The sequence below is a fragment of the Coregonus clupeaformis genome, chromosome 7 (assembly GCF_020615455.1).
Source record: "Coregonus clupeaformis isolate EN_2021a chromosome 7, ASM2061545v1, whole genome shotgun sequence".
In the NCBI taxonomy this organism is placed as follows: Eukaryota; Metazoa; Chordata; class Actinopteri; order Salmoniformes; family Salmonidae; genus Coregonus; species Coregonus clupeaformis.
This window is the reverse complement of record NC_059198.1, coordinates 37,062,754-37,075,158: the sequence shown is the minus strand read 5'-3', so window position 1 is coordinate 37,075,158 and position 12,405 is coordinate 37,062,754. Positions and strand designations below refer to the sequence as shown.

At 42.9% G+C, this 12,405-nt stretch overlaps 1 protein-coding gene across 6 annotated transcripts in view; it reads left to right on the top strand.

The window, feature by feature from the left end:
• The first annotated feature begins 3,284 nt into the window (after positions 1-3,284).
• mtrr (5-methyltetrahydrofolate-homocysteine methyltransferase reductase) overlaps positions 3,285-12,405 on the top strand; it is a 32,902-nt gene continuing 23,781 nt past the window's right edge. For 3 of the 6 annotated variants that reach the window (XM_041880222.2, XM_041880226.2, XM_041880227.2), the window contains exons 1-11: positions 3,285-3,466; positions 3,768-3,915; positions 4,129-4,282; positions 4,410-4,527; positions 4,902-5,388; positions 5,512-5,625; positions 5,743-5,896; positions 6,071-6,159; positions 6,499-6,679; positions 9,008-9,050; positions 11,449-11,629. In XM_041880222.2, coding sequence (XP_041736156.2) covers positions 3,372-3,466; positions 3,768-3,915; positions 4,129-4,282; positions 4,410-4,527; positions 4,902-5,388; positions 5,512-5,625; positions 5,743-5,896; positions 6,071-6,159; positions 6,499-6,679; positions 9,008-9,050; positions 11,449-11,629 — 1,764 coding nt within the window. In that variant the 5' untranslated portion in view covers positions 3,285-3,371. The remainder of the gene's footprint in view (positions 3,467-3,767; positions 3,916-4,128; positions 4,283-4,409; positions 4,528-4,901; positions 5,389-5,511; positions 5,626-5,742; positions 5,897-6,070; positions 6,160-6,498; positions 6,680-9,007; positions 9,051-11,448; positions 11,630-12,405) is intronic. The other 3 variants (XM_041880223.2, XM_041880224.2, XM_041880225.2) reach the window with 3 other exon arrangements.

Genomic DNA, 12,405 nt, shown 5'->3' with positions numbered 1-12,405 from the left:
TTCCTCCTATTATCACGTTGCCAAATGAGTTCTTCCAGTCTCGCGATTCTCTCACTCTTGTCTCGCGGTGTAGTCTCTTCGGTACTAAAGTTGGAAAGAGTAATGAAAATGTTGGATCAAATAGAGGTTAAAACTCCGTAACTGTATTCGTTTGATAATGTGTTTTGGGGTGAATACGTTTATTTGAATAAACTATCAGACAGCTCATTTTGCAGTTTTACTGGTATCGTTTGGCTGCTCCATTCAGACCTTTCCTATGCTTGAGGAAATCGTCCAGAAAAGTGAATTAAATATTTGGCTTGTGAGCTAGTTAGTGCCATTTTTGTCTTTCAGTTCCACCAAATAAACTATATCGGACTTAGTAGCTGTCCAGGGCTGGAAGACTGCCACTCAGGAGGAGTTTGACAGCTACCTGGGTCATTCTACAGATTCGGTGCCTTTTGTGATTGAGGAGGATGAAACAATGAACATTAAAATCTTAAGCTTTTTTTTATTTGATGTGACAAAGTAATGTGTGTACTTGATAGAAAATACATTTTCCCATCTCAATGTAGAGTATTAAGTTATTATTCTGTATTATTTTCTCAAACAAGTCCCAATTTAATTCAACCCCGTCACAGTCATTTTGTTATTCAACTATTCATTTTTCCAATAAGCTTGAGATCAGCTTCTGGCATAATCTCACAGTTTAGATGTCCCTTGTAAATAATGGCATATTGTAATTAAAGAGAAAATCAAGAAAAACTGACCAGCACCATCCTTTCCAGTTTACGATGAAGAAATTTCTAATCTAACTCCACATTTTCGCAAGAAATGTGCAAGAATGCTGCGTAATTCCTGACAAAATTGAAATAGCCTTATTTACCCTGATTTAATACACACAATAAAAACACTATTGATGTTATATTTTGTGTATTTAATACAAAAATGGAAAAAAATAATCTCGTAACAGGGATGAATGCACCGCAACAGGGTTGAAAATCATGTAACAGGGTTGAGTGAAAAGCATCACGTGTCATATGTTTTATCTTTTGAGATCACTAACATGTTGCCATTTTTTAAACATTTTAAACATTTTTAAACCTACTGTCAACATAGCTTTTAAAGTTTAAACAATCAAAATGAAATCTAGACAGATTAAAACACATTAATAAACTAACAACAGTTACAACATTTTCATTGATTTCATAGAAATATCCAGAGTAATGGCAGGAATGTCTGTGTTGTTTGAATGTTTGAACATTAAGCAAACATCTTAACATTAATAACCTATAGGTAAGCCTACAGAATGTTCACCATTTTTACTGAGAGAGCCTAGCCCACACTTCCTTCTGTATTTCCATGTGCCTAGAAGTCACCGGTTTAGGGGGGATCAATGTGTTCCAAGATGTCCTCAAATGGATACCACAGGATATCATCAAGAAGTGGCCAGAAGTACCTATTTGGTCCAGCACAGCACATGCATTTGACCTGCACATGGGATTCATCTGTGGCTAGAATTATTCCGGGATAGAAATCGTCATCATATTTGGCCACGCACCATTTCCCGCATATGTCTGGATTTGCCCAATCAACCTCCCTCTGTGACACGACTGATGTAACTCTAGGGGTAAATGTGAAATGTTGTGTATTGAAACACTGGCATTCCAGTTTCTTGTTGTGGACTGTGCACATACAGCTTACATCACGGTAGGCAATTTGCCTTGCAGCCACACAAACAACTTGGTGGATCCGCATTGTGGATGGAACTACTGGCAAATTGGCTGGCATACCTTGGACGGCTTTCTCGATGGCCTCGTCTTCAATGAAGTAAAGCTTGATGGCAGTGTTGTTCTCCTCTAAGACCCTGTACAGAGTATGAGCATTTGGGATGTCACATCCTTGACTTATCAGCCTGTCTGCGGTTCTTTTTAGGGTTGCACCAACACCATCTGGTGCTCCCTTCCCATGTCCAGGAGAATTACCTGACCACCGGCGCGCGGGTGTCCCTCACCTTCCTCTCTATGTGTGTTTCCTTTCTGCTGCTGTTTTTTCCATTGTTGAATCTGAAATTGTAGGTCAAGGTCAAGTCGATGACCTGCTTACTCTTCAAGACTAAATATTGTATCCTTTTAATCACTATGTAGTAAAATGAACATGAACTTGCAGATAATACTCCTAAATATGTCAATGTATATAGGAGAGAGAACAAATTAATTGTCACTTTTTTAAAGTTATTATTTTCAAAAATTCCTCGTACTTTTAGTTGATACTGTAAAACCGTAAACAACAAACATTCAACAAGAAAATATGATCGGTATTAAGCAATATACATTAAATATTGCTAAGATTTAACAGCTATTCAACCCTGTAATAGCCATTCAACCCCGTAACATTGAAAAATGTGATGGGGTTGAATGTGACAGGGGTTGAAGAGTTTGTGCTAATCTGTTGCTAATTCGGGATGCTAGCAGCTAGCAGTGTGCCACATGGCCTTATTCAACAAAAGACATTGTTATACTTCATAGCTATAAAAACAATTATTGGTAAAATCTTAACTATGAATTCCCCCAACAGAGTTGAATACCTGAGATTGACAAAGCCCATATGTGCTTAAAAACATGAAATATTTATAAAAAGTGAGAGAGCAGCTTACCACTTGTCACACCAGGCTTCTCTGAAGACTTGTATGATGTCACTTCCTCATAAATGATGTCCACAGGATCAAACCATTATTTAATTGTGAGTGGGGGTATTGTTGCGTTACGGGGTTGAAAGAAATACAAGGACAGGGGTAAAAGCCTGAATTTCTCAGAAAATAAAATGTCTTATGCTGAGAAAATGGATTATGCATAATAAGGGGGCATATACAATTAATTTAACAAAAAAAAAGCATTATTATTTAACACTGTGTACTCAAAATGAGTCACGCCATTTGCATGATGGTCAATAGGGACAGGCGAAATTCTTAATACTCCTAAGAAAAGCAAACATATAAGTATTGAAATTCATCTCTGTTTAAAATCATATTCTCTACTCCATATTAAAAACATGTAAAACTTTGAAATGTTGTAATTTAAGTGTAGTTTGATAAAGGTTCTGACAAGTTATAACACTAGTACATCTTGGGACACTGACAATACTGAAATGTCACCGAATCTGTAGAATGACCCACCTGCCTGCCTGTCAGTCCAGTTGGATGATACGCGAATCTCATGGCGTTTCAGAGAACTGTTCTCCAAAAGCATCCTCTTATCAGAGAAAAGCAGTTCGTGTTATGTTAAGCGTTAGTTAGATACATAAATGGACACATCAACGTGCATAAGGACAGCCTGTTCCTTCCTGGGGCATGTCGTGCGTCACAAGTGACGTGACCTCCGGGTAGGATTTGTATGGTGCTGAACGTGTTCAAAGGTTTATTCTACAATGTTACAAAAGGAATTCCACGGGGATCTGCAACTAGCTCTTCAACTTTCCGATTGTGTAGGTAAGATACATGAAATGCAATCAGTCGCGGACATTTAGAGGATGATTATCTATTCTGAATTCAGTTTTACGTGGGTCTGTTTTTCATCTGTTGTCGAGGTGGAATGGAAGGATCAGTGTCAGTATGGATGATGTTTCTCAGTTTTCAATCCAGCATGTCGACGTCGATTTCTGCACAATGTTTTGTTGATTTGTTGATGACAATGGGGACAATGTTGCCACAACAATTATAGATTTGATACACTGTAACAGCTTGCTATAACGTAAAGTTTCACTGACTTCTGTTGTTTCTGCTTGTCCAGCAGAATGCCTTGTGAGGTAAAGCCTCGGTTCCTGGTTCTGTACGGGTCTCAGAAAGGCCAGGCCCAGTCCATAGCCGAGGGGATAGCTGACGAGGCCGAGGAGAGGGGACTGTTTGCTGACATCTGCTGCTTGAGCGAAGGAGACAAGGTAAAGTTAACAAACACAAAATAGTGTCAACCTGCCCTGCATGGCATGCATTCCAATGCGGGCACAACACCTAAAATGGTAAACATCGCCTACTATCAAGCTGCTAAGGAAACATAACTAGCTTATGTATGAGTGTATTTGTGGCAGATGTTGTTACTGGCCTGTTCTATTCTCATACAAATACTGGTCCTGTTTTGTGTATCCCGCCCCCAGTTTAACTTGGAGAAGGAGAGTGCTCCTGTGGTGTTCGTTGTGTCTACCACTGGGGATGGGGACCCACCAGACACGGCCCTGAAGTTTGTCAACAGAATCAAGAAGAAGACCCTGCCCAGCGACCTCTATGCACACCTCTGCTATGCTCTTCTTGGTAAGGAAGTATTGTGTGTCTCAGACTAAATGCCTAGTGCCGAGATGAATTGCTACTATTGCTTTAAAATAACAGATTTTGTTGATAGATTGTGTGATGGTCAATACCTTGTTTTTCTCTGCTCCAGCTCTGGGTGATACGAACTATGCAAATTTCTGCAACTGTGGGAAGACTATTGATGACCGTCTACAGGAACTTGGCGCTAAACATTTCTACGCAACAGGACATGCAGACGACGGTGTAGGGTAAGGCCCAAGGTTTTTTAATAGGGAAAATAATACATCTTATTACATGTTGATGTATGAGAAACACTTGAAATCCTGGCACTCACCTAGGAAGCTTTAAAGTAGGGGTACAATGTCTTCATGAATCGGTAGCAATAAAAGTGGGATCAATACAGACACACTTTGAATATACTTTCCCTACTTACCTCGTGTCACCTCATTTGTGGTGTGTGGCACATTATCTTTCAGATCCCTCACACTGCTTGTCTCTGAGTCTGAGTAGACTTTGCTTTCTGTCCAGGTTTCAGTTGGTAGTGGTCTCTTAGGGTCTTTCTCATGTTAATAGTTTAGCTCTTAATCCAAACCTTGTCGTGTGTGTGTGTGTGTGTGTCCAGGCTTGAGTTGGTGTTGGACCCCTGGCTTGAAGGACTGTGGGAGGCCATCAGAGGAGCGTTATCCAAGATGGCCGCCCCTCAGCCTGAGAGCGATGGCCATGTTAGGGACCTGAAAGCATCGTCGAACGAAACGCTCGAATCGTCAGCGACAGACATCAAACTCCACCTCCTGAGTCTCAACGAATCAGAATACCAGAGCGCAGACTCCCTCAGAACAGCAGCGAGTGCTAAGACTGATTCTCTGGCTGTTTCACCATCAGAGACAGGGAGCACAGTCACAGGGACTGCTCTTAAACTTGATGGTGTTGTCTCTGATCCCAAGTCAGTGTTGGAGACACAGAGTGGACAGACCGGGGCTCCCCGTGCTGTTGTAGAGGCTTCTCTGACACGCTCCTTGCCCCCGCTGTCTGAGTCTGCCCTCAATGTCCCAGCTCTGCCTCCACCCTACCTGGATGTGACACTTCAGGAAGCCACCATAGAAGAAGAGGTGTGTTGTGGTAATACTGGGTTCTTTTAGCACTATTACATGGTTCACCTTTGAATTGAAAGTTGTCAATCACTCATATTTGTTTGAATTCTAACATCACCAGCCCCTCATCTCCCTCCCCAGACCAGTACTCCGCTCAGTAAGGAGACACTTCACGAGGTTCCCATCTCAAGGGCATTCCAGCTGACCAGAGACGACTCCGTTAAAACAGCCCTTCTGATTGAGATGGACATCTCAGTGAGTGGCAGTCCCTCTCTTACAACATGGTTTCATGCAGAGACCAATAGATTGGCCAATAGATCAAATTGGTAGTTAAACTAGTTTCTTTACTCCATCCTCTCCTCTGTGTACCAGGCCCACCCTATGGCCTACCAGCCTGGAGACTCGCTTGATGTGCTCTGCCCAAACAGAGCCTCCGAGGTGGTGGAGCTGCTCCATAGACTGGGCTTACAGGACCAGAAGGGCCACCGCGTCCAGCTCTCACTGCGCAAAGAAACCAAGAAGAAAGGTATGCTATTCTCTGTAGTCATACATGGGACAGCAACAGTGTTAAAAAAATTAATAAAATAGTCTCTATATAGTTCAATAGTCATGACATTAAACAAATATATTAAAACTGTATGTAACTACACACAGTGTCTGTAATCAATGTAAAATGTGACCCAGTGTTGTTTCCCTCCAGCTGCTCAGATCCCCTCCTACATCCCAGAGAACAGCACTCTGCACTACCTGCTTACCTGGAGTCTGGAGATCAGGACTGTCCCTAAGAAGGTACCTTCTCCTTTCACTTCCTGTACCTGAACTACCCAGTCCAGAACCTGTCTGTGAAAGAGAGAGACAGACACTCTAGGTCCTACTGAGCATGTGTGGCAGACAGCTAAGGTTGCAGTGTTGGCAGGGACAGTAGGGTGCAGGAATGTAGCCTGGGTGCCAAGCCTGTCTCTGCCTCAGCCATCTTGCCGTAGTCTTGTTTGGCAAGGCGTCAATGTAACATTGTTGAACGCAGAAAAAGTCCCAGCAGTCCAGAAGTAACTACAAATATGAACTATACTATCTTGGACAATAGGTTTTTTGCTCTGTGGTGTGTGATGTTACTTTGTGTCTTCTCAGGCGTTCCTCCGTTCCCTGGTGGAGTGTACAGGAGACAGTGGTGAGAGGAGGAGACTACAGGAGCTGTGTAGTAAACAGGGATCAGCCGACTACAACCTCTATGTCAGAGACCCCAGCCTCGGCCTATTGGACCTGCTCAGGGCTTTCCCCGCCTGCCAGCCCCCTCTCAGCCTCCTCATAGGTCAGAGCACACTCCCTCTCTTGTCAGTCATAATGTCTGAGCCGTTGTTTTGCTTTTACACGTCACAAAACCGAGCAGGTAGCTTAGTCGTTAAGAGCGGTGTGCCAGTAACCGAAAGGTCGCTGGTTCTAATCCCCGAGCCGACTAGGTGAAAAATCTGCCGATGTGCCCTTAAGCAAGGCGCTTAACCCTAATTGCTCCTGTAAGTCGCTCTGGATAAGAGCGTCTGCTAAATGACTCAAATGTAAATGTAAAACATGTCTCTAGTTTCTAATGATCACCAATACGGTGATGTACTGCTATTCTTTACCTAACCAGCAGAGGGCAGTATAGCCTCAGGAAATGCAGGTTCAATCAAATTTTACATTGTGCGTTTTCCCCCTACTTAGCTATTTTTTCCTTCTTTTTTTAACTAAACTTGGGTTTTTTCAAAATGTTTTACTGACTCCTAAATGGCCAAACCAATGTTCCTGCATGGCTTCAATCAAGTCTTGATCTAGTACCCCAAAAAGGAAATTGTTAAATTGCATATTCTTGCGACCCCCCCCTCAGTGGTTCCATCCTGTCTCTCCATTTGGTCACCCCAGACACAGAGAACTATTGGCTGCAGACAGACAGGCATTATAGTCTGTCATGGCATAAGGCCTAGACTTGCGCTGAGGATGACTTATGTAGATTTAGTTGTAGCCCATTGGAAAGGGCATTTCTATCATATTGTACTTAAAAGTAATCTAATACTCATAAAAAATACTTAGACTGGAGCTGTGTAATGTGTCCCATTTGCACGTGTTAAGTTGGGATGTCCTCCCCCAAAGAGGCGGTGTCATGACTTAATATCCTAATAATATGCTAACAGCAGCACCTTTTCAGTAGTAGAACCGGGCGATGCAGAAATTTGGCCATTTTATAAATGGGGACATTAGGACCCTGGTGAAGAATGTGCTGGTGGAAATGTTTTGGGTCCACTAGCTGTTGGCTGGGGTCCTGTCATTGACTATCCTACTACATTTAAACAGGGGCATAGCTACAGAGCTGTGGAGGGCAGGGCAGTCCACGGGTTAACGATCACTACTGCTCTCACTGTGTCTGTGTTAAAACACATTTACTGGCCTCGGGGTGCACCATTAGCTTTGACTGAGTGAGTTTAAGGTGGAGTAAAGCTTTGTGCTTAACTATTAGCTTTACTGTAGCATTTACTCGCCAAGCTACAGACGCTGTGGAATGTAAAGGTTGGATAAAGAGGTGATCTGTAATTGTAATCCACTTTGGGGTTAAGATTTCTCATCTTGTGTAATGGCCAAAAACCTGAAGGAACACTTTTATTTTATTTTTTTACAACAAAAATTACATAGCGTGAAAAATCGCCATCACTACTGTTCATTTTCTGTGATAGAAAGTCTGCTGTCAGAACTCAGAGGCCTGGCCCGGGCTGTAGACAGACAGACAGGGAGGGAGGGAATGGGACAGTTAATGGGCATGTTAAACCTGTCGTTGAGGAGATTAGAATGCCAGTGGGGAGATGGAACTCCAGCAGTGCCTGGGGCTGGGGGGGCTACTGGGTACACCATGTCTCAGTGATACACCCTGAGCTGTTTACTGTAGAAGAGCTGAGTTAGTCCAGCTGTTCTGGTTCTCTCTCTCTCTCTCTCTCCTCTAGCTGTTTGGGTTACTTTAGGGTGTAAGTGAAAAAATGGGTTGAGATGTTCTAATCTTCTTCACTCACCCCAAACCATTACATTGGACACATTTAGCAGACTCTGATCCAGAGCGACTTACTTTTTTGTACTGGTCTCCATGGGAGTCATAACCACAACTCTGGCATTTCAAGCGCCATGCTCTACCAACTGAGCCACACCGTACCCAAATGATGTTACTCCAAAAATGAATATTTTGTTTGAGAATTTAACTCGGACCTTCATAGTAACTTTTCCTGGTACCATATTCCTCAGAGGCCTCATGCCCAGACTCCAAATTACCCCAAAAGAGGGCACCTTCATGGCTGACATTGAAATATGGTGGACATTAACTATCTCCATCCTACATGCACCACATCTACACTCTCTGGGGATATCAAAACTTTCTGATTTCATGAATACAGAAGTATGCCCTAAAATAAATGTGCGTGAGGCGTATGTATCTGTGTGTATAACGAGGAAATAGGACTTGGAGGTTAGGTGGGTGAATCTCAACTCGGAAGTAGGATTTCCCCTCCTCAGTTCCTTTACGCCATTGACAGTGATCTAAATAGAAAGGGGATAGTGATAGAATGGATGGATGCCTCCCTATGGGGATATCCTCTCACCTGTTGCATTTTCCTTTTCCTTTCAGAACATTTGCCCAAACTGCAACCAAGACCGTACTCCGCGGCAAGGTAAGCTGGTGTACTAGGGCAGCAGGTAGTCTAGCGGTTACAGCGTTGGGCTAGTAACCGAAAGGTTGCTGGTTCGAGTACCCGCGCCGACAAGGTGAAAAATCTGTCGACGTGCCCTTGAGCAAGGCACTTAACCCTAATTTGCACCAGGGGTGCTGTACTACAATGGCTGACCCTGTAAAACTGCACCTATCCTGTGGGAATTTATTTTTAAAAATATTTGGGGGAGGGGAAGAGAAAGATCAAAGAAGTTGAGTGGGGGATAGAGAACGCGGGATGGAGGGAGAGAAGTCCACCAGAGCGAGAGGAATCAGAGATGGAGGGAGAAAGAGAAGGCGATTAAAGAAAGAGAGAGAGAGGGTCCAGTTACAGTGTTTGTGGATGAGAATCACAGGGTTGTTTACTGTAATTTAGCATCCCAGGCATGGCTGGGCCTGTTTTATCTATCTAATGATGTACCGCATTCACTTTCACACTTCTTTCCATAGCCTGATCAGTGGAGCATCAACAGGACTGTGGTATATTTAAGCAATAAGGCCCGAGGGCGTGTGGTAAATGACCAAGGCTAAGGGCTGTTTGTACACACGATGCAACGCAGTGTGCCTGGATACAGACCTTAGCCGTGGTATATTGGCCACATACCACAAACCCCCCGAGGTGCCTTATTGCTATTATAAACTGGTTACCAACGTAATTAGAGCAGTAAAAATTAATGTTTTGTCATACCTGTGATATACATTTACATTACATTTTCATTTTAGTCATTTAGCAGACGCTCTTATCCAGAGCGACGTACAGTTAGTGAGTGCATACATTTTCATACTGGCCCCCGTGGGAATCGAACCCACAACCCTGGCGTTGCAAACGCCATGCTCTACCAACTGAGCTACACGGGACTATATACCACGGCTGTCAGCCAATTAGCATTCAGGGCTCGAACCATCCAGTTTATAAATTCACTTATTTACCCTCTACGTAATCTACTGGAACAAGCCTATGGTATACAGTCACTTATTTACCATCTACATACTGGAACAAGCCTATGGTATACAGTCACTTATTTACCCTCTACGTAATCTACTGGAACAAGACTATGGTATACAGTCACTTATTTACCCTCTACGTACTGGAACAAGCCTATGGTATACAGTCACTTATTTACCCTCTACGTAATCTACTGGAACAAGCCTATGGTATACAGTCACTTATTTACCCTCTACATACTGGAACAAGACTATGGTATACAGTCACTTATTTACCCTCTACATACTGGAACAAGACTATGGTATACAGTCACTTATTTACCATCTACATACTGGAACAAGACTATGGTATACAGTCACTTATTTACCATCTACATACTGGAACAAGACTATGGTATACAGTCACTTATTTACCCTCTACATACTGGAACAAGACTATGGTATACAGTCACTTATTTACCATCTACATACTGGAACAAGACTATGGTATACAGTCACTTATTTACCCTCTACGTACTGGAACAAGCCTATGGTATACAGTCACTTATTTACCCTCTACGTACTGGAACAAGACTATGGTATACAGTCACTTATTTACCATCTACATACTGGAACAAGCCTATGGTATACAGTCACTTATTACCATCTACGTACTGGAACAAGACTATGGTATACAGTCACTTATTTACCATCTACATACTGGAACAAGCCTATGGTATACAGTCACTTATTACCATCTACGTACTGGAACAAGACTATGGTATACAGTCACTTATTTACCCTCTACATACTGGAACAAGACTATGGTATACAGTCACTTATTTACCCTCTACGTACTGGAACAAGACTATGGTATACAGTCACTTATTTACCCTCTACATACTGGAACAAGCCTATGGTATACAGTCACTTATTTACCCTCTACATACTGGAACAAGCCTATGGTATACAGTCACTTATTTACCATCTACGTACTGGAACAAGACTATGGTATACAGTCACTTATTACCATCTACATACTGGAACAAGCCTATGGTATACAGTCACTTATTTACCATCTACGTACTGGAACAAGACTATGGTATACAGTCACTTATTTACCCTCTACATACTGGAACAAGACTATGGTATACAGTCACTTATTACCATCTACATACTGGAACAAGACTATGGTATACAGTCACTTATTTACCCTATATGTACTGGAACAAGCCTATGGTATACAGTCACTTATTTACCCTATATGTACTGGAACAAGCCTATGGTATGCAGTCACTTATTTACCCTCTATGTACTGGAACAAGATAGTACACTTACAGTACCTTCATATCTTTTCTCCACTATTTCTCCTAGTCTTTTACTCTATCACTTCCCCTTTCACTACTTCTACTCTCTCTCCCTCTCTCCCCCTCCAGCTCCAGTTTAAGACATCCAGGTCGGCTGCACTTTGTGTTCAACATCATAGAGTTCCCAGCATGCACTGGGAGACCAGTGGGGAAGCGAGGCCTGTGTACTGGTTGGCTCTCTGACCTCGTCGATCCCATCCTGGTGCATCCTGGGAAGGCTCAGTCTTCCAGCACCTCAGCCCTCCCAAAGGTGAGTAGTGGAGTCACCTGTGTGTGTGTGTGTGTGCATACAAACGTAACATGTAAAGTGTTGGTCCCATGTTTCATGAACTGAAATAAATTTTATTTCTCGCAACTTTTGTGCACAAATTTGTTTACATCCCTGTTAGTGAGCATTTCTCTTTTGCCAAGATAATCCATCCACCTGACAGGTGTGGCATATCAAGAAGCTGATTAAACAGTATGATCCTTACACAGGTGCACCTTGTGCTGGGGACAATAAAAGGCCACTCTAAAATGTGCAGTTTTGTCACATAACACAATGCCACAGATGTCTCAAGTTTTGAGGGAGCATGCAATTGGCATGCTGACTGCAGGAATGTCCACCAGAGCTGTTGCCAGATAATTTCATGTTAATTTCTCTACCATAAACCGCCTCCAACATCGTTTTAGAGTATTTGGCAGTACGTCCAACCGGCCTCACAATTGCAGACCACGTGTAACCACGCCAGCCCAGGACCTCCACATCTGGCTTCTCCACACCCGGACAGCTGATGGAACTGTGGGTTTGCACAACTGAAGAATTTCTGCACAAACTGTCAGAAACCGTCTCAGGGAAGCTCATCTGCATGCTCATTGTCTTCACCAGGGTCTTGACCTGACTGCAGTTCGGCGTCATAACCGACTTCTGTGGGCAAATGCTCACCTTCAATAGCCACTGTGCTCTTCACGGATGAATTCCGGTTTCAACTTTACCGGGCAGATGGCAGACTGTGTGTATGGCGTCGTGTGGGCGACGCCATATGT